The following is a 22353-nucleotide window of genomic DNA, read 5'->3' as shown; positions in this document are numbered from 1 at the left end:
TAGGCTGAACCCCGTGCTTGCATTTTGAGGAATTTCAGGCCTGGCCTCTCCCAAGTGCCAAATTACCAAGTGAGGTAACCTTTAGAATACCAGCTCCCCAGCTTCTAATTCAATGTCAAAGGCTCCACCACCACCCCCCTCACAGAAGTCCAATGCCAACCCAGCAGTTTCAAACAAACATTTTAACACTCTGTTTCCCCAGGCACCCTTGTGCAAGGTACCCACTGCCTCTCAGTGAGAGGCCATTGCTGGAGGGGCTGCTCAGTCTGCTGGACCTCCAGGGTGAAGAGAGGCAGAACAAACACTTAAGAACATGCTGCAACAGCCTCATGGCTGGGAAGGGGGGTGGTTGGTGAGAAGAGGCAGACCGGCCACCCCATCTCTTCTGCTGCATACAGGTGTGAAACGTTCCTCTGGGATATCACTTACCCCAATGCAACCTGAGATGAGGCGCTTGAAGTGATCCTTCCGGCGCTTGTCTGCCACTTTTTGCAGTGTTGGGTTGAGAAGCTTTGAATCAAACTGCTCCAAAGAGTCCAGCTGGATGTCTGGGATCTGCTCCATCACTGCCTTCAGCTCACCATAGCGAGGGCGCTGCATGGAGAAGTACCATTAACATAGCTCTGCTAGAGTAACAGCCTTGCCCTCACTGGGGGCCATTAACTCCTCTGCCCCTACCCACAAGGCACAGGATTACTTTTCACCATTCCCCTCACATTCCTCAACCTCACATTTGGATGAAGAACAGAATTTCTCACCAAGGCCTCGTAGATCTGGAAAGCCAGGTGGACAAGAGCTGCCATGCAGCCATCGTGCTGCCCATGAACCTGTAAGCCCTTGAGCACACTTGTGAAAAACCAAGACACAGCATCGGGAAGGAGGTTTCCTGGAAGCACCTGGAGAAGAAGCACTGTCAGCACTGAAGCAAGATACTGGTGGTACATTACCAACTTTCTGCAACAGCTTGCTCTTCCTGAGGGAGAAGGTGCCCAGGGGTGAAGCAGCCACACTTCTCACAACATTCAGAGCTTCCTCTTCCAACCCTGTCAGAACTAATCCCTTCTTCCTCCCAGAGGTACCTGTTTGAGCAGTGGCCAGCAAAGCTGTGTTGTGGTTCTTTGGCAGGACAAGGTGTCCTTCCAGGACAGGGATGTGTAGGCAGTGATCAGCACTGCAGTGCAAACATCCTGAAAAGGAGTCAGAGGGGAAAACCAGTCACAGGAACTATTTTCTACTTCCAGCATTCAAACCTGATGGGAGCCAAGAAGCAATCCAGAGAATCTGCAGGAGCTTCTGAGAATCCTGCCTCTTACTGTTGCTCTAGCGAAAAGTGTTCACCCAGTGTGCACCTTCAGAACCATGAGGGACCAGTGTTAAGTTAACCTGCTCCCTTCATCTCCCTGGGAAAGACCCTGGAGCACTCATGGACTCCCCTCAGCTGCTACTCTCAAGTCACTACAAAAGCTTCTACAAGAACTTCTGAGGCATCCACAGCAGAGAGTACAGAAAAATAAAGCTGGATGAAAACTGGGAACCAGGATGAAGGCAGAGCCAGGGAGCACCCTGGGGGCTGGATATCCAGGGCCTCCTCCCCAGGAGGGCTGAAGCTCTGTAGCTGTGTGTTGTAATTGGATCCCAACCCCCATTTGCTTTGTGGCTTCTGCAAGGCCCTTAGAAGCCATATATGTTCCTAAGAGGTGATTCCCACATGGGGAACGCTCCAGCAGCCTAGATCTCTGCAGCAGTGTCTGGCTGCAGAGCAGACAAGTGTGACAAAGAGTACAGAGAAAGGATGGTGGCAGTCAGAGCACATGCTCTTACCTCTTGCTTCATCAGACACTTGCCAAGCTCGGTGAGCTCTGCGTTGGCAGGGGGAGTCACCTCCGTGGCCATCGCCTCATCATCTGCAGAGCAAAGGCTGCACTGTGAACATGGCCTCCCAAGGACTGAGGGGGACACAGGGAGGCTGCAAGAACTAAGCTGGGAGCCAGGAGACAGCACACAGAATCAGTGTCCTGGCACAGCTTACCCAGAACATCTCTTTTTAAGCAAAAAGCACCCACCCTTTGTGGGGCAGGAGAGGCATGCAACTGGCTACTTTCAGCTCCTGGGAAACTGTTCACATCCCCCTCTGCTCCTCAACCCACTTCTCAGAACCTTAAGAACCAGCTGTTACAATATGTCACCTGTGAACCCTACAGGACATTCATTTCCAGGCTAGAGTGGGCTTTTCTGTGCCCCCCAGGCACGCTGGGCAGGACAGAGCTGAAGACTTCTTTCCAAACCTATACCCCTGACTCAGAACTTCCAGCATCAGCCCAGCCTCTCCCTCAAGAAACAGGAAAGGAACAGCGTTTCTGTACTCCGAGGGCAGGAAAGGCAAAGGTAGGCATTTACTTACCATCCCCATCTACAGCAGCAGTAGTGTTCTGTTCAACACCTTTCTTAGAAACACAGCAAACAGCTGCAAAAACATTTGCACGTCAGAGGAGCAGAAAAGGGAAGATGCTACTGCAGAACATGCAGAGATTATCCTACAGACTCTGTTGGGCTCAGAGCTGCTTCAAGCTCCCCCAACTCTTACAGGGAATCAGAAGAATCAGAAAGCCCAGTATAAAAGCTCAATACTGCCCTACCTGGAAGGCTGTAACACCCCACCCACAGTACCTTCCCACAGTGGAACCTGCTGCACAGTGGTTGCTTCCTACTACTGAGAACCAGGAATGTGCAAAACCATCTGAAGCCCATAACGCAAGAACACTGGTTTAAAGCAAAAAGGCCAGTCAAGAAAGGAGATGTAAGAATGAGATCTATAATCTCCATGGAATCAATTTCCCCAGCCCTGCTGTACAAAGCCATGCTGACACATGATGTTGGAGAAGGGGAATACAAGGGAGACTGCTTTGGGAGACGGACTCTTGCCTTATGTCTAGTTAGAGGCATGGCAACTGCCAGTAACAAAGCTGCTGTACATTTGGCTTGTCCACAAATCCATGTCCCATACAGAGTTCCAAAGCACAGAATGGGAGAACCCAATTCCCTGCAGGACTGGATTCCTACAGGAATGGTGCCAAAACCATGGAGCCCTAAAAGTTAACAAATGGAAGAATATATCTTCTGAAGGTTTTCAATTATCTCATGCTAGGTTTTAGCTAAGATTTTGGCAGGGCTGTCTCACATCTGCCTTCTCATGGTTATGTTACATACCATGGTGGTTCTAATTAAGTTTTACTGCACATTGGGAATTCCTGTTGTCCGCTCCAAGGAAAACTTCCCAAATATCTTAGGAGACTTAATCTGATTTCACTTACTGGCAAGATCCATGACTTCTCGAGTCAGCAGCCTGACCAGCTGTTCCTCAAGCATCTCCTGAGACTCAGGGTTGTCATCTGCAGCATCATCCTCACTGAGGAGAACAGGTTTTAGTTTGACAGGAGCCAATGTCTTCAAGTACCCCTCCACCCAAACACAGGGAATGAATCACCAGTGTGTCTTCCTGCCCTTGCTGGCAGGGATGTTCCTGGGCAAAGGGCCACATAAAAGACCCCATTTCCCTCTTTCTACCAAGGGGTGGAAGCTTACCAGAGCATGCTTCGCTGGTTGATCACCTGCCATTTCTGGGACAACCTCTGTTCAAGACAGAAGGAAAGATTAAGTCTGGACACAATGCAAGGAGACCCAAGCAATATCTGCTGGCAGAAGCACAAGAGCTTTAAATGCCAAGACCCATTTTGAATGGCAGGAGAACTGGTATCAAGTGTGCTGGAATGTGAATGAGCTGTCATGAAAATGAGAGGACACAGGAAAAACCCATAAACAAACCCAAAAACTATCAGGGCTGCAGGTTGAGGAGTTCATGTCCATGGGTTTGAACTCACAGCAAGGGTTGCTGTGCAACTGCCAGGGTTCAATGCACTTTAAAGACCCCCACTAAACATCATCAAAATCATTAAGCATCAAGGCTCTGCCTTTTTCTCTGCTGGCTCTGTAGAGCCAACATTCCCACATGTTGCTGCCAGCTGCTAAAAGGAGTCAGGGATGTCAAGGAACAGACACTGAACAAGCTGTTTCTTACCATGTGCAGATAGGTAAAGAGTGGTCCCAGCATGGGGCAGACAAGGGTTTCGTAGTATTCTGCAGGACAGGAAAGTACCAAGGGCTTCACAAACACACCTGCACAGACCATTTAAGGAAGAGATCCAACACAGCCAGCTGCTAGGGAGACTGCAGCACACTGCCCAAGCCAGCCCATTCCACTGGGAGGCCAAGGGACACACACTTGGAAGCCCACCTTCTCACAGCCCTGAATTAACAAGTGGCATCTCTATACAGCAAGAACATCAGTTATTCAGCTCTTTCCCCTGACAGTTCAGCTGAAATAGTTAAGGACACTTAGCACTCATTTCCTAGCTGTGAGACTGAATGTCCAGCCTGGGAAAGCAGGTTGGGAAACCCACATGATCTCCCAGAGAAGCACATCCTAATGTCAAGCTCCTCACTATCCAAGCTGCCTTGTCCCTCAGAAGGCACTACTCACCTCTCACAGTGCCTCCAAAACCACACAAATCCTTTGCATTTATTCTGACCCCATCCACTGCTTGTTCTCTTTGTGCCCTCCTTGCACACACCAGGTGTATCCCTGTTTGTTTACCTCCTCAATCACCCTTCTTTGTTTTGGCCATACTGAAAACAATGCATGCTTTAAATTTATGTGTTCAGACCCTCCCAAGCTGGCCTGAGTTAGCGATGAAAGGATACGGAGCATGGGTCGCAGTCTGTAATCAGGAATGTTGTTGAGGTTGTTGAAAGCAGAGCTGAGGAGCTGGGTGGCAAGACCCTCAACAGTGTAGAAATCCTGTTGCATGGAGGGGCCTGCATTTCCCAGGATGTGAAAACTTCAACAAAAAACAACTTAGTTACAAGTCTGCCAGATAACAAGTACCACGTCTCTGATCTTCAAAGCCTACAAGTACTATCATCTTGAGACTACACAGTTGTCACATTCCTAAACAAATACTATAGAGGAATTTTAGCACAGTATCTCTTTTTTTCTGGGATACCTGCAGAGGGACAATGAGTTAAGCATTTAAGCACTACAAGGTGCTTTCAAGTGCTGATGTACCCTGACATATAATTAGAAGGGGCAAAAGAGACAAACTAGATCAGGATATCAGGTAAGTGCTCCAATCTGACTACCTAACCACAGAAGAGCAAAAAGCAGATCCCCCATTTTGAGGTACTTTTTCCAGACTGTTCTATGTCTGTGTGGCAGGTTACAACCACTGTATATATATCTATATCTATCTATATCTATATCTATATCTATATCTATATCTATATCTATATCTATATCTATATATGTAAATACAAGCTGCATGCCACAACTGCAGCTTGTACTTGGGTATTGCAGAATGCAGCTCACATCAAAAGTCTACTCTAAAGGAAGTTAGGACCCCACAATAACCTACTGCTCTGGCTGTGCAGTGCTAGAATGTGGTGAGAGATGTAATGCTCTTACCAGTTGTCGTAGAGGGTACAAAAGAAGCCCTGCATCCTTTCTAAGACTGTTTTGTAAACAGGAGAGTCATAAAGTTCCAACAAAGGCTGAGGGAGACCTGTGGGAAGGAATAAGCTTCAGTTACATTAACGAGAGAGCACAGTGCACCTTCAGAGCATACTGGGCAGGCCCCAGCCAGCTTGACAGCAAGAAGGGAAGCTCTTGGCAAGAGCCAAATAGGAAGCGGTGCAGCCACCCTGGGGCAGAAAGTCAGAGGTCAGCCAGGTTCAGGCTGGTTGCACCCAGAGCAGAGGTGTTTCCACTGAGGTTGTTGTAGCTGCCTTATTTCTCCAAAGTAGAACTTAAGTGATTAGAACCCAGTCAGCAAAGCTGATAGTTGTCGCAGCTCTTCTAATAGCTCATCTCTTCAGGTTTGTATTCTCTGCCAGGATACAAGCTACTGTCCAACTATGATATTAAAAAGTTTAGAGCAGCTTTATGTGCAGGGGCTCACAGAGTTTTTAAAGTCACATAAAACAGGTAAAGGAACTGTGTTCTCATTTTATAGATAGGAAATGGAGAAAAAAAGAAAAAGCAACTTCCCCAAAATATTTCACTGTCTGCCAGCCTGACATTAAACCCCAATTTCCAAAGTCATGAACCACACTTCATCTGCAAGGCCACCCACTTCTGCTTGGCTGGAAAGACTTCTGTGTTCACAAGCTCAAACCTGCTTTAAGAAGGTTCCAAAGGCCTCTTTCTAAGATGCTGTCTAGAAACAAGTGCCAAAGCCACACTGCACAACTTGGCTCGCCCTCCAGTACAGGTCTCTGCTCCAGCACTCAGGGCTCCTTTTGAGCACTAATTCTGCTCAAAGGCAGACAATTACAGCACCCTCCAGCCTCTGCAGCCTGAAATGCCATGTTGCAGAGACCACCACCATCCCACAGATGGGATAAGCAGTTTGGAAGTGTACCCTTCAATGCATACAGAAGAAACCAATTGTCTGTCCAATAACTTACTTACATCTTAGTTTCAGCCGGTTCAAATCACAGCTGAGCTGCAAACACTATGAAGAAGCTGGTCCTCCAGCCCTATTTCACTGGACAGATGCGAACTCAAATATCTCTAAGAATCTGCCCACACATTCCTCCTGAAGAGAAACCTCTTACCTAGAATGGCATTCTTCTCCACCTCCAGCATGTCCAAGGCCTTTGCAAATGTATCCCCCAGCCTAGCCACCATCTCTGGCATGTAGAGGTTGTTGTGAGTCCTGAAACAGAAGAGCACTTGGTTTATACTCATGTAAATCAATCCTTTTTTGCCCTTGACAGTGGAATCCTCTCCTTCAGCTTGTGGACAGCTCTTCAGAGGCAGATGATGAGGAAGGTGAGACCATGCACGTGTGCATGGGATCCCCCTTCCCCACCTGCAAAAATACTGGGGAAGCTGACCCAACAGAGACATGGAGTGACTCCACCTCATGTCCTGAATCTCCTGGCTGCCCCTTCCACTTATTTCAGTTCATCCCACCCCTTGCAAGCACCAGCAGTAAAAACTCCCAGCAATTCTCCAGATGATGCTGGGAACAACTTATTAGCTTGGCCAAAGGGATCAGAGAATGTATTTTTAGAACTGACAAGACATGGATTCTGTCATCTCAAAAGAACTGCTGCACCTAAGGCCCCTGCAGAGGGAGGGGCTGTTTCAGCTCCAAAATACACACACTGCCCCTCAGGGATGGGTCACAGTCCCCAGAATAGCAGGTGGCATTGGAGAGACTCTAGTGAGAACATCAGTCTGATCAGATGTTACTCATGGCAGGCACGTGTGCCCCCTGGACAACACATCCAGCTGGGAACAGTTCCGCGTCATAGGAAGTGGCCACTGTCAGCTGTCTGCAAGGGACACCAATTCAGCCATGGGTGGCTGGTTCTTGCCATCCAGGCCAAAATGGGTCCTCTCTCTTAGCCAGGGTACTGACACTCAGAGCTGGACTCGGCAGGGGTGTCTCTCTCACCTACCTCTCTCCTTTGAGACCTCAGACCTCCACTCTGGGTGTCGCCAGCTGCACACAGCACAAATCCTGCAGCCTCCTCCAAAACTGCAATGCCATTGTACCTGCTGCTAGAGGTGATCAAGGGCAACTCAGTATCTCCTCCTCGAGCAGCGTTTCCCAAAGCAGGGGGTACATGGGAATGGCTGGGGGAAGGGAGGGTGGACAGACCTCAGGATGTTCTCCAGAGTCTCAGCTTTCACTCATGTAGTTATTTTTTTTTTTTTTAAGGCCTACATTCATAATTCTGGTAACTGTGATGCAGTGATGTCTGCCTGCATTTGCAGAAAGCTCCAAAACCACAACTAGCCTGTTTCTCTCTGCAAGTGTTAAATACTTCCCTGCTCAGTGCACATGAGGAAGGCAAGTATGTGAACTTCATGAGAAAGAGCTATAGAAATGACTTCTTAGTGACTCATACTCTCATTCTGGGCTGGATCTAACACCATGCAACAGGCCTCAAAGGGGCACAAGCTGATTCTGCTTTGCCAAGAAGGGCCAGGGAACAGCCCAGCTTCCACACTGGTTAATGCTGCCCCACTGACTCAAAAAGCTGTACATTTTTGCTTGAGGTTATCCTGAAACCTAGCCACTAAAATAATCTCTTGTCTGTCTCCTGTCCACTCCATGTCAGTGTTGGCTTTGCCTCATGCTGGGCAGAAGGCCAGTGGGGCAAATGCAGGGACTGTGAAATTGCAAAGGTGAACCCTGAAATCACAGTGCACTAACTCCAGCAGGACAGGCCAGACAGTCATATCCTGAAGGTATGGTCATGGTCCTTAGTTGTTTCAGAGTCTTTGAAGCATTTTAAGTCTGAGAGTGGGGAGGCAGTTGTTCACTTACAGGGCAAGCTCTCTTAATACTTTAGCAAGTTCCCAGTGGGAATGGAGAGAAAATGGCCAACCACGCTCTCCCTATGGGAGTTAAAAAGGCATCCAACAGCTCTCATGTATGATGATGTAGACCCTAGGCATATTCCAGCTGAGACTTATCAGCACTCCTGGGCACCCCACACACAGAAAAACAAAGTAAAACTAATTTCAAGAAACATTTATGCTTTAGGAAAGACAAGCAAAGGATATGGCAGGACTTGGGGAATTTTCAGTGATGGTCATAGCTCTGCTAGAAAGAGTATCTGATGCCTAGAGAGAACAGCTTGTAAACCAGAAGACGAGTCCTTTAGGACAGTCCATGACTGAAGAATCTTTTTACAAAGCTGGAGTTCTCTACAATGAAAATGCCTACGACATCCATGTCTACCCAAGAATTCTTTCACCAGCATTAATGCTTTGGCAATATCAGCATCTCATCATCAGGAGTTCCAAAAAAAACTTTGTCTAAGCAAAGCATTTGCTGAGTGTGAGCACTTAATTTGCAACAAAACACGAGCAAAATCCCAGCACAATAAAGGCTCTGGACCAATCAGGTCATGCAGCTACTGACTGCAGAAATGCACCAAGGTGGCTGAAAATCATGATTTGGGTTTAAATTCAGGAGTGAACATTTTAAGCCAGAAGCTACAAAACACCTATATGAAATGAGGTACCACAGAGGACAGGAGAATCATTACTCTGAAAACTGCAAGCAGTGATTAATAAAGCAACCTCAAAATAATTCATTTAACACAGCTACCAACACAGAGACTGTGAATATTCTCAGTTCAGTCAGAGAGAAAAGAGAGAGAATTCTTCCAGGCCTAGCCTGGGAAAGTTAGGAGAAAGAATTCAAACAATTGTTATCTCTCTTTCTGTTCATATTGTTTATAGATATGTTCTATCACAGTGTGCTGTTCATAGTGCACCAATGGTGTGAAAGGTTTTCACTTTGAGACCGATCATATTTCACCTTAGCGATCCTGGCTATAAAAGAGGAACGCTACTTGCTAATAAAGTTCATTCTTTGCCCTCTGAAGATGGAGTCTCTTCATTCCCGTCCCTGCCTCAACAGCGACAAGAGACAAATACAGGTAAGCACAATAAGATGCCACTCAAAGCTACCTTATTTTTCCATTACCTCGACTACCTTATTCTTCTCAGTTCTTTGATCTCACCCATGACCTACCTTCAAGCTACTTACTACCCTGGCAAAAGCCCAGTGGCTTAACAGCTTCACTGCTTCTGTCTGCTAACACAGCAGCAGAATGCCACACACTATCCAGAGAGCAGTGGACCCACCTGCTCAGCCTGAAAATCCCCCTCTGTTAGGACACTGATGCCTGACTTGGTGCTCAGTTCAGCTGCTCAGCAGGATCCATGCTACTACTTGCAGATCTGCTCACACAGAAACCGACACAGCCTGCAGGGACTTCCATAGTGCTATCCCAGTGTTGCACATCCATACAGAGAGCTGCCTAATGGCACAGATCTAAGAGAAGCACCCATCCCACATAGTAATGTAACTATGTCCCTGAAGGCATCCTAAACACAGGCAGCTTTCCTTCCACATAGCCTTCCTCATATCCCCATACCTCCTGCCTGCTGACAGGTGGCTACAGATTCCATATTCTCCTGCGTGATCCATATTAAAGAGGGCCTGAGGAAGACATACATGGAAAAGGCATCTGAAGTCAGCAGAGAACACAACAGGAGCTCCACAGCACAAGATCCAGCTTTGCCAGAAAGACTTAAGCAGCATCAACACCTGCACTGAGCAACTAGGAGCTTGCAGTTGTCAAACAAAGGCCTACATATCCAACAGCAGCAATGGAAAAATATGAAGCATAAAGATCTACTGTTCTGAATACATAATTCATTAGTTCTTGTTGGAGCATCCAGCCTTAAGAAAAGCCCAGATGCCTCTGAGTGAAGTACAGGTTTCTCCATGTACACAGAAAATATTTTGGTCTGCAGGTGAGATGCTTGAACAACACAGATGCATTATCTCAAAAAAAGCCCAAACCAGCCATGGAGCCTCTTCCTTTATATCCTGGATAGAGAACATAGCTCACGTGTTCTTTTGGAGGTGGTAAAAACCAGGCACAGAGTTTCTGCTTCTTCACAGAAGTGGTGACAAAAGTTGGACGATAGTTTCCTAAGCTTGTTGTAACAGAGATCCCAAGTGATTTTACTGAGGCACAAATTCTGGTAGGGACAGTGACTGCACGAGGAAAAAGTGTCTGCTGCAACCTATTCAGTACCTTGGGCACTGGTTTAGTTGGTCTCACACAATATGACACATGGCAGGCTTTCAATGGAAGAAATGGCATGAGGCTACCACTACTCAGGGCAACTCTACTCTACCTAACCTCTCCCAAAAGCTCATCAATAGGATCTTTAGCCTTCCAGGATAAAAGGCAAAAACACTTCAAGCACAATTCTGTAAGTCTACCTGGTCACTGGCCAAAGTACCACACACTGTGCTACAGAGTTTTGTGATGAGAAACACTGCCAGCGTGGACCATGACAGCATGTGCTTGTCCCAACAGTCCAGCATGTTGCTTCTCTCTGGAAGCAGCACATTCCTGAGCTCAGTGACTACTAAACATACTTGACTAAACGGAGCTCAGGTAACAGGGCCCCTTCCCTTACAAACCCAGGAGCTGAAAAATCTAAGTGGATCTGAAAATGCTCTTTCTCAAAAGGCCCCTGCCAAGGACAGAGCAGCAAGTTTTCAAGTATGTAACATGTTATCTCACAAAATTGTCCCATAAGTCTGGCAAACTCCTAGTGTCAGGAGTTACCCTGAGAGAGACTTCTCCTTTGTAATTCTGGGAACTGTGTTCTTCAGGATTTCCCTTTTCTGTCTTCTCTTGCTCCCTCCCCAGGCTGCCCAAGACCTACACACCACTGGTGCATGGTAGCAACAGCCTGAGAGTATGCATCCATTGATTTCAAGAGCAGACAGTGCTTCAGGAGGCTGCTGCTCATGGTCACTAAAGCCAGCTTAATTTAACACTGAAGAGAGAACAACGTGAATGGGATGCGATGAGAGCTGGGACTGCCCTGGTGGTGACAGGAGAGGTGGCCTTGCAGGGGCTGAGGGCAGAGCAGAGATGTTAGTTGAGAAATCATTAACTGAGTGGCAGAAATACAGCAGTGGAGGTGGGGGAGGCAACCCCAGCACAAGCTCCCATTAGTTTTGATGGCCTCTTGCAGGCCAGGCCAATGAACATTCAGAAGGCTCCAGTTTCCACAGTGCCATTCCCCACTGTGAACAGTCAGGAACAGTACTCGGGCACTGGCACCAGCCCATATTCCCACTGGCTTCACTGGGCAAAGCATGCTCTGAGCATTCCACAAATTTATCAGTTTGGCTTTCAGAGATTTATAAGCCAACATAAATGATTTCAAATCAACTTGACCCACCTTATGAGAGCAAGTAAATTGTCAAAAAGCTTCAGGACCTGCTCAGTGCAGGGATTACGGTACATTGGAGTTCCACTGGGCAGGTATCCCAAAAAGAAGCCTCCAGCTTTTGCCTCTTCAGTAGCAGCAGGCCAACGAGCTCGTTTCACAACTCCCAGGATGGTGTACACACAAAAGCTTATCTGCAGCAAGAGATGTGGAGAAAGCATTTCTTACCCAGATCACAGTCTGAATCAACAGTTTTCAGAAAAACACGTCATCATCCCATCTCAAAGGGAATGTTCTATAGTGAGCCTAACCTGGTGATAGGAACAAACCCTGGTGAGTTTGCTGCCAGGAAAACGTAGCAAATGATCATGCTGTATTCCATCACCTTCTGAGAGCCCTGGCCATGGCAGGATGGCCTAGGAATTCACTATCAGACAAATTACCAATGCATATCACCTCAAGAGCATGCAAGCAGCCAGGCAGACTGCTAAAAGTAAGGGTCTAGACCATCAGCTCCTCATGTCCTTCATGTGCTGGGACAGATGCAGGATCCGAGATGACACAACTGCATTAGCCCCAAATCACAAGCACGTCTCTGTGGACTGCATTTCAGTGTCTTCTACAGATCTGAGGACAGCAACTCCATTTGCAGTTCAAGTGAAGACTTTACACTAACAACTCAATACAAATCTCCTCAGATGAATTTTAATTATATTCTGTGCTCCAGTCTGAGCATGATGTTTTCCATACTGCCTGGTTTAAAAAGCACAATTCACTGTGCCATATTTCTAAAAATTATGTAAATCAATTGCTTCTAATTGAAAGAGGAGGAAAAAATGTGTTTCACTCTGATAAATAATGTTGTTTTGCATGGCCTGCATGCTCTTTACTAGAGCTTAAAGACCAAGGCCAGCCTGTTATTCTGCAATCTAAAGGAGTACATGATCAGGAGACCTCGTGTGCAATCACAAGAGAAATGGGGATGGAAGGAGGCAGGTCTCCTTTCATTAACGATTACACCTCTCCTGGTAACGATACTCACTCTAGACCGGTTCAGGCCACTAGGATCTTCCAAGAGTGGATCAGCAATTTTGTTGTCTGCACCCACGTAGGATATAAAGGCTTCAGGATCTGAAAGGACTCTGGCAGCAAAAGACAGCAATGGGATTATTATCGGTGCCAGGGAATTTAAGCAGAGCTTTGCACTGTCAATGAACACAAATACAGAGCAGGCTAAAGAGGCTAGGTAGCACTCCATCCTGTACATGGGAACATGATTAAAAAGCATCAGAGATGTGTACACTCTCCAAACATTATCAGTTCTCTTGGGCTGTGGGGATCTAAAAGATTCAAATCTCTTATGAAAATAGGCCTGCTGGGAAAACTTTTTTGCATGCTCAGCTACCCAGAGCTGCAAGACATCTCAGCTTTAGTAAGAACTCAAGCTTCCTACCTTCTCATGGGGATGAGCAAGGATGTCTTTCATTTCTCATTTTCTACAAATGCTTTGAGCATGCTGGAGAATGTTCCTTTATTACCTTAAACAACTTTTACCCAGAAATTTTCAGCAAACAGCATTTAGTCTCTTGGCAGTTTCTGAACTGTAGGAGAACCATTATCACAATGACTGCCCACAGCACAGGAGGTCAAGAGGCAACCCACCATCCTCCTATGGGTTGTGTGTTTCCTTACTGGGCACGGCATTACCTCCTCAACACCTACAGCTCAAAGTTGGAAAAGAAATGACCAACAGAAAGAAAAATAACCCATACCTCTGCATCTCTGGGGAGAGCCATAAGCCAGCCACAGGAGCCATGAGCTCCTCCAGGAAAGCCTTCTGTCGCTCATAGTCCTTAAACTGGTTGCTGATGAGGACAAGGGCCTCCATAAGAGCACACTTCTCCATCTGCGTCAGAAGTAGCTCATTTGACAGTAGCTGTTTCACGTGGTTGTACAACATCTCAAAGTTTGGCTAGAAAACACATCCAAGTGGAAAAGCATCATACATTTGGTATGGAGGAGGGCCACTGGGGGAGGTAGAGAAGGGGTGTACTGTACAGCTAGAGGAGCATGTCTGTTACCTTTTCTCAACATAGCCATCTCCTCCTCACGCTCAAGTTTCTCTGCATGTTCAGTCTAAGGGAACTTCTATTCTTCCCTACACCTCTATCATTATCCTGCATCCATTTTATTTTAACTCTCCAGAATGACTGAAATAAGAAGAGGAAATCTCTCCCTAAATAGTTATATCCCTTAAAGCAGTGTAACACCTCAAAAAAGTTCTGGTGCTTTTATTTGCTCACAGAAAGCACCTTGCTTCTTTGGCCAGACTTAGATTTTTTCCATCTCTTTGCTTGTGGTAAGTAATAATTCATATGGTTACAATGAGTGCCACAGGAATTCTTGCATTTATTCCCTTTCTTCTCCAGCTGTCACCACATCTACCCATAATTTTGTACAAACATTAGCAATCATCCTCTTCAGCAAAGTCCTCTGAACATCTTTTGGGGCAACTGTGGGTCCTTGGCTCTTCTAGTGAGGATGTCTGGCTGGCCATAGGAAAGAGACAGCTATAGCTCAAGGACCAATGAAGCGGAACAAAAACCAACCCATTAGTTCTTAGCATCAATTACAGAATGCAGACTGGAACCTCCAAATTACCTTAATAAAGATCCTTCAAAAATGTCTTTGTTTAAACCAGCAATGTCCTATGGTCCTCCTATAATCCTAGGTCCCACTCCACAGAAACACATCTAAAGAATGTTGCAGGCAGAGACTGTTTACTTCAGAAAAACAAACAAAACACAGCTCATGGAATTGAATGTATTTGTCTTCTGATCTCCTCAAGCTCATCCAGAAAACAAATACTCTCTTTTTTCTCCTATATTCTGTTAAGTAACAGAAGAAAATCTAGTGATTAGCTATGCTAGTGTCTTCAGCAAAGGAATTAACTGAGACCAGCACAGGTGATAACATGGACATTCAGCAAACATTCCCATAATACCAATGCAGTGCTGCTTGTATCCTCCTCATCATCCCTTTTACATTTAACCCACCAATCTACAATCCAACTCCTCAGGCAGAAAATTTTTCAGTGGGGAAAAAAGAGGTACAGGGAATGAACCACTTTGCCATTTGTGCAACAGAAATGTTTCTTGCATGGAAAGCAGACTGTAGCTATGCAAGCTGAAGATCCCACAAAATCCAACTGAAACTGAGGCAAGACTCTTCATGACAGTTGTATTTACATACCAGGACAAGTTGAGGGTAATCCCGGCACATCTTTATGATTGAGGAGCACGCATGCCTTCTCACATTCTTCACTGCTCGAGTTCTAGGAGCCTGGACAGACACAACAAACTTCAATGCAACAAAACAAAAGTTCAGCCAAATGCAGGGTATCTTCAAGAGACCAATTCAAGATGTGCTGTTGAGCACAGATTAAAAAAACATTTCCATGCCTCCCCTGCCCCCCCAAACAATCATGCAGCAACCAAATTTTCTCTGAAGCAGGAGTCAACTCAAGCAGTCCATGTTCAAACAAAGTGTACTTCAGGAGCGAGGATGCCATAGCTCTTATTCACTATTTCAAGACTCCAGGTACTCCTTAGGTAAATGGTGGGTTTACAGCCATCCTTCAGAGCCATTTATACCGAGGACTGAAAGAACACCCAGAGCTAATGAAGGGATTTCATTCTCAGGAAGGCCAGCACTAACTAGGGAACTAAGTGTACTGGCCTTAGAGCACACCTGTGGCCTTCTAAGTTTGTGAGCCAAAGCTTAGTAGGGTATGTCAACCACAGAGGTCAGCAACAGCTAGACTCCCTAGCTTTTTCAGGAGCAGAACTATACTCAGAAGCCTACTTTAGCAGAGTCTTCAGACTCAGGATGCTGGCTCCACTAGAATATGATTTGATCCAACTGTTATAGCTCATTAGTAGATAATAATTCAGACGTACCTTACTTTCTTCTACAACTTCAAAGGTAACTGAAGCAAACAGCTGTGAGAAAATTTAAAAAAAAAGAATAAATTGTTAATATTTAGCACTCATGTCTCTTTGAGCTCAAGGAACAGGTAATAAGGATTTTAATGCAATTTCATTGAAGTCAGTGAAGAACCCCTGAGTGAGCTGAAAGATTAAATCATCAATACAGTGAGGCCTTGAAATAAAACATGGCCAGAGCATGTAATTAATACTAAGATTTAAGTCTAAGAACTACAAAATTTGGGTTAATTGACATTACTCTTCTTGTGACAAGCCTCAGTCTCAGTTTCTCCCATCTTTAACATGAAGGATAGTCCTTCCCTGACAGCAACACCAAGAGGATTGACTCCTGCAGTTTAGTCCAAGAGCCCTGCACTACAAAAAGCTGATGTGATTTTAGCAGGGTATGCACATACCCACCTTGGAAAGTACTTGCGGGAGGTATTCTGGTCGGTAAGTGACAAACGGAAAGAGAGCAGAGACGTTGGTGAGCACGCAGGACAGGATGAGAGGATCTTTTGTTTCAAAATTAAGGACAAGCTGCAGCAGATCTATGCCATCATTCACAGGGATTTCCTAGAAAGGTAGCAAAAAGAAAGGAAAAAGGGAGGCAACACTCAATACTTCAACCTGTAGTATACTTCCTACAAAACCTAGGAAAAGGCTGAGGCAAAAAGGACAGCAGCATTGCCACTGTTGATAGGACAGTCTTGAGACATCAGTATTGCTTGCATCTCTGGGAAAGGCAGATTTCCTCTCCCAGTCTGTCTCCCAATTCTTCTCTTGACATTGTCCAACATATTCCAAGCTTAACCAACTGTATTGACCTATATAATTATTCTACTGTGATTAGATTGATGAGTACATGAGCAGCTTAATCTAATAAAAAAAATCAAGTCAGTCTACATCAAACTAATACTTCTGATTTGCCTGCTGTTGAACAAGAGAGAAAGAAAATGCTTCTGGATCTCCTACTCTCTGGGCATAGTTCCTCTCATTTAGTTAGAAATTAAAAAAAAAAAAATCTAATAAGAGGATAACTAAATAAACTCAAGAAATTTTTCCTTAAGCAATCTCTTCTCCTCTAGCAAGGCACTATGTTAAAGCATGTCACCTGAGCACTCTCCTGTGACTTCTCATCCCATAGTGTCCAAAACTAAGACACACCAGTATGAGTTTGGTGTCATCAAAAGAAGGGTCATTATTCCTCATGAGAATGGCTCACGAAACATTCTGGGTTTTGCATGGAAGTAAACAGTTACTACAAACTGCTCAAGGATAACATAACTGCAAAAACCCTGCTGTCAACCCAGAGGAAGCCAGGAGAGAAGGCAGGAGCATGGGATACACTTACATCTTTATCCATGGTTCGAAACATCTGGCTGATGACGCTCTCTGAGAAGAAGGTCATGGCATCCCACTGCACAAAGGACGGAGAGAAGATGGAGCAGAGACCTTCGCCTGTCTTAGCTGAAAGGAAGAGAACACTGGAGCTCTCACCATGCTCCTCAACAGCAGCCTGGTAAGCTCCTGTGCTGCAACACCTTAGCACTCACAGATATTTTAAGCACACAGCTCTCCCTGCATCCCTGCCAGGGATGTACGAGGAGCAATTAAGGTAATCTCGTGTGATTTGCTTAATTCAAGTGAAGACTCTTGAGGCATAAGTCTTTGAGATACTGTGCAGAGCAATATGAACAAATCACAGAAGGGGAAAGAAGGGAGACCACATGCCCAGACTCAGCACTGCAGGCAAGACTGTCCTCAGTGTGACTTTGCAGAGCACCAAGCAGCCTTTCTTCAGAGCAGGGAAAGCAAAGTGAATGACAAGGAATTTGCCAGATAGGCATAACTTCCCTAACAAAAGTAATAAATATGTTACAAAGATAAAATAGCCCAAATAATTGTAAAATTCTACCAGAGGGACAGCTTACCTGTTCTGCAGAGCAATTTCAGGGAAGGAAAGGAGGAGCCAGGGGCTTTACATTACTTATTCCATATGTAGACCCCAAAGGGATAAATTAGGGAAGGGGTGGGTTTGGCTTGGTTTTGCTTTTAACTTGCAAAGACATTAAAATCCTGAAAATCTAGCATGGAGGCTTGCCTAGCACTTAAAAAATTCCAACAACATTAAAAAAAAAAAAAAAAAAAAAAAAAAAAAAAAAAAAAAAAAGCCAAGAAATTTCTTCTTGGCTTTAATTAAAAAACAAATCCCATATCCCCAATTTTTTTCAGGTAACCTACAGTTCATAGGTCCAGTATCAACAGGAGCTGTGAGTTGGTACTTCAGCCATTCACCAGCCATTTGGAAGCCAGTTAGAGGGTCCAGACGACAAGCCATCCTAATCACCTCTCCTTGCTGGGCTCGGAAAGCTGCAGGAAAAATCACACACCAAGAAACCAGCTGATGCTGCAAATTTAGCAGACCCACGAACATTATGGACTTTTGCTTTGGCAATAGCTGTGTAGTGGGCACAGATACACAACCAGTAGAGCAGGTACAGCAGGATGGGCAATTTTTGAAGTGATTTAAGTGGACTAAAAAATGACAGACTAAAATTTTGAAAAGTACAATTAAAATGCAGTATGAATTATGAACTTCTATGCTGATGCCTTTTCCTGGTCTTAAAAAACAGAGCCAGACATGGTTAAAGGATAAGGGGTTTCCACCTTGGTATTTTAATAAGGATCCTTATTAGAGCACCACTTTGCCAAGGTGCATTGTGGCACCTTTTACCTTAGCAAGGAAAAAATCCCTTATCCCTTAACTGTGTCTGGCTCTCAATTTTTTAAGACCAGGAAAAGGCATCAATGCTAAACCAGATTTACTACAACTCTATTGTTAATTTAAAATATGCTTCAAACTATAAACGTTTGCTGCTTACAGAGCATCTTGGGATACTGAGATTAAATACCAGCATTAGATTAACTACCACTTCCTTTGGCTAAACACACTTTTCCTACATTATTCAACTAATGACAAACAAATTTGATCTCAAAACACAGTTGCCTTGTTTTCAATTTCAAAGATACTAAAAACGAAGTACAGAACAGGAATTTCACTTGTTCCAAAATATTTGAGGGCATGACCACACAAAAGAGTCAGCTGTGCTGACTACAGAAATGTAACTTGCATTGTTAATTAAAGTTGTGTTGCCAAGTAATTTTATTTTGTGTTTCAAATTAGTTCTATTTTCTTATATATGTAATGTCTTAACCATCTTAACTTAACCCTCTAAAACTATTTCAGATTCTGGCTTTGTGCATTTAGCTACTTTATAGTTTCTACTGAAAGGATTTCTTACAATAAGTAAAACTATCTAGTAAGCAATAAAAATGCAACACTTAAAATCTTCAGACATAAATATAAAAAGTAAAAATTGATGTAATTTATTCAATGTATCCTCCCACCCACCAAATTGGTACCAAACTACACCAGCAACCAGCTTCCATTTTGGGAAGAAAAATACAAGATGAAAGAAAAAGTAAAGTCATTAATATCCAGTGGTGGTTTAAGATCCCGATTGAATTTGGCTATTTTAATTGCTCAACTCTAGCTATTGGTACTAAACCAGAAACTTCCTACCAGGGCCAAGACAGATTTTCTTTCTGGAATGACATCTAAAGTCTTTTGTAAGCTGCCTTCCTCTCCTAACCTGAGCATGACTTGAGGCTGTTTGATTTCCTCCTCTAGGTGACCCAAAAGACACTTTTGCTTTGACACCAGAATGCTTTTAGGCCATCTCTCTGACCAGCCAGCAAAACAACAGCAAATACTAAAATTAAACACATGAGCTACCCCAGGAAAATTCTAACTTAATTTACTCCAAGATCCAGACTTAAAAAGTTGAGAAACAAATGGAAGCTGCCAAGCCAATTTGGTAGGCTCCAAGCTCAGCCAGTGACTAAAAGCAGGAAGAAAGGACAGACAACAGAATGTACAAAGGGTCATGGCAACTTACAGTTAAAGAAGGCATTGAAGTCCTCATCACTATCAAAATCAAAACGGGAGTATTCACAGCTGGGGCTGTCTGCTTTGGAAGGAAAGCCCACCTGGAGACAAAGTGGGAAAGGTCAGGAAGAAAGAGAAGTCAACCATCACAGCTAACACCAGCTTCAAGGAGATGAAGGCTGGAGGCAAGGAGCAAGATACAACTGTGCTCAGCAGCCTGGAGATCATGTTTGGCCACGACACAGTATAAGTGTAGTTTCTTCCCCCACGACCCATAGGCCCACGTTCACCAGGCACCTTCTCAAAACCAACTGTGATTTCCACATACCTTCACCAGGTTGGTCATAGATGCACGGAGATACTTGGGAACGACAGCCAGCAACAAAGGGTCACGAGACAGAACTTCATGCCGAAAGAGGGCTCCCCATGTGATCTGGGTGGAAGAGCGCAGAAACTAGGGGAAGAAGAGAGGAAAGAGAGGAGCAGAGCAGGATTTCAGTGCTGGAATTTCCACTGCTAACATTAAGTATTGCTATCAGAAAGCAACAGCAAATTATACCAAGTTCAGGCCAAGGCACCTTGAAGGTACAACGCAAATTCCCAGAAAGCCAAAAATCTCTAATACTAGGGCTGGCTGCAAATTATGCATTTTCTACTCAGTTCTGTGTGTCAGGAACTGCTCCTGATGGTGTGGTAATGGAGTAGAAAATACTGTGCCTTCCAGGCCTTCAGCTGAAATGGAGAGCCTAGAGAGCAATATTTAGCAGCTGAAGTTATGTAGTTTTCTACAGGCTACCTCAATTATGCATTCACACACACAGACACACATGAGATTTTCAATCCTTTACATACCTGGCTGGGATGGGTTGTGAAGGCTAAAAATGACTCAAGGTATTTTCCAAAGTTGGCTGGCGTTTCCACATCACAATCTGAGCCCTATGAGGAACATGAAGTATTTCAGACAAAATACTAACTTTATGGCAGGCTGGGCTCACAAATGGTATGTTTCAGGGTAAAGCAGGAGCACTAGATCCAAGGCCATAGACTGTAAAGGAGCAGAGACAGAAACACTGAACAACTGATTTTTTTCTGAAACCAGTATAGTCCAAGGAGCATCAAGTTCTGTTGACCAGCCTGGAGGTGCTGGAGACACCACTACCACCCTTATTCAAGAATTATGGGTGACTTCTCACATAGTGGAGCTCCATTAAAACCAAATTTACAACCACTGCTGCTGCCGTGAGTCACAATTTCCCTCCTGTTGGGTCAAACCCACACAGCATTACCAAAGTAGTACAATTCAAACTGAAGAACTTCACAGGAAAATACACCCAGATAATTTCACTCATTTTCTCCAAACATTTTGTGTATTTAACATATGGGTATCCATGACCAGTAACTTTCTTGGAAGTCTGTCAGGAAATTAAGTTTTACCCAGAGCCATAAACTCAAGGTTTTGCTTCTTCTCAGAAATTGTAACATGATCTGGTGCCCTCAAGATCCCTGAAATTGTACAGCTCAGTGCTGCCTCTCCCAAGTGAATCTGAATTAGCAAGCTCCATCTAATTACTTCACTATGGATTAACAGCTACTACTGCCTAACAGCAAGTGGAGTCACTGCAAACAGTAATGCACTCTGTGTGCTGTCCATTCTTTTTAGGGATGAATTCTCAAAGGTTGTTTTTTTTCTTTCTCTCACCACGAGACTATTTTGCTCTATTGCTTTCACAGGCTGGTTGATTCAATCTCCCCACAAACAGCATCTCTCCACAAGCCTGGCCTCTTCATTGTAGAAGCACTCAGCTGAATGGAGGGAGTGGGAATTCAGCACCAGCATAGCATGAACAGTATGAATTTGCATCTTCATCCCAACATGGACACAAAGCATTACAAAGATGAACAGCAGCAACAAAACCCGTTTCTTCCTTCAGCTTCAGAGAGTCTTGGTAGAGGAACAGACAGGTATACTCTCTGAGTTTTTTTATTGAGAAATTTAAAAGGCTTCCAATAGAAGAGTAATTTCCTGGACTAGATTTTCTGTAGCAGTAGTCAGCTAAAAACCTGACCAATTTTCAGTGAAGCTCAGCATTTTACAGAGGTTACAGGACATGGTTCTTGATGACAGCAAAGCCCTGGCATCAGACAGGGTCCTTCCAGTCCACATTCCTATGACTTGGCAGGACAGTTAACCCACTTAAAAGCAGAGGCATTTCTGCCTTTTGGAAATGCACAGAGAGAACCCTACAGCTGCCAAATGTGCAGAGAGAACCCTGGTCCTACCTTAGATCAGGGTTGCCTTAAGCCCCAGCCCTAAAAACTAGCCCTGCCAGGGTTGCTCTTGGTATTAATAAAGACTTACTAGCAACGCACATAGCTGGCTGCCCAATGCGCACAAAACTTGGCAAAGCCTCTTCAAGAAAACATAGTGCTTCTCCACCAGGCCTTCTCCATCTGCTGTCCTGGGAATGAGGGAAGAGTGGGAAAACAGGATCACAGTTACTCACACTGTAGGTGACAGGCACACTGCTGTCTATCTTGTAGATAGAGCAATTTGATTTTATCACAGTGGG

General features: G+C 44.8%; 1 protein-coding gene across 6 annotated transcripts in view; it reads right to left on the bottom strand.

Annotated features, from left to right (window-relative positions):
• The window catches only part of XPO5 (exportin 5), a 29959-nt gene that overhangs the window by 1821 nt on the left and 5785 nt on the right, over positions 1–22353 (bottom strand). For 4 of the 6 annotated variants that reach the window (XM_053973765.1, XM_053973766.1, XM_053973769.1 and 1 more), the window contains 23 exons: positions 22143–22242; positions 20636–20719; positions 20112–20237; positions 19794–19884; positions 18076–18204; positions 17186–17301; positions 16252–16407; positions 15805–15846; positions 15098–15205; positions 13618–13817; positions 12888–12987; positions 11858–12039; positions 6670–6770; positions 5519–5615; positions 4759–4895; positions 4076–4173; positions 3583–3629; positions 3312–3406; positions 2402–2464; positions 1822–1904; positions 1080–1187; positions 759–896; positions 430–594 (listed from right to left, as the gene is read on the bottom strand). In XM_053973765.1, coding sequence (XP_053829740.1) covers positions 430–594; positions 759–896; positions 1080–1187; positions 1822–1904; positions 2402–2464; positions 3312–3406; positions 3583–3629; positions 4076–4173; positions 4759–4895; positions 5519–5615; positions 6670–6770; positions 11858–12039; positions 12888–12987; positions 13618–13817; positions 15098–15205; positions 15805–15846; positions 16252–16407; positions 17186–17301; positions 18076–18204; positions 19794–19884; positions 20112–20237; positions 20636–20719; positions 22143–22242 — 2566 coding nt within the window. The remainder of the gene's footprint in view (positions 1–429; positions 595–758; positions 897–1079; positions 1188–1821; positions 1905–2401; positions 2465–3311; positions 3407–3582; positions 3630–4075; positions 4174–4758; positions 4896–5518; positions 5616–6669; positions 6771–11857; positions 12040–12887; positions 12988–13617; positions 13818–15097; positions 15206–15804; positions 15847–16251; positions 16408–17185; positions 17302–18075; positions 18205–19793; positions 19885–20111; positions 20238–20635; positions 20720–22142; positions 22243–22353) is intronic. The other 2 variants (XM_053973768.1, XM_053973771.1) reach the window with 1 other exon arrangement.

Source organism: Vidua macroura, chromosome 3 (genome assembly GCF_024509145.1).
Source record: "Vidua macroura isolate BioBank_ID:100142 chromosome 3, ASM2450914v1, whole genome shotgun sequence".
In the NCBI taxonomy this organism is placed as follows: domain Eukaryota; kingdom Metazoa; phylum Chordata; class Aves; order Passeriformes; family Viduidae; genus Vidua; species Vidua macroura.
This window is presented reverse-complemented; position numbering and strand designations above follow the sequence as displayed.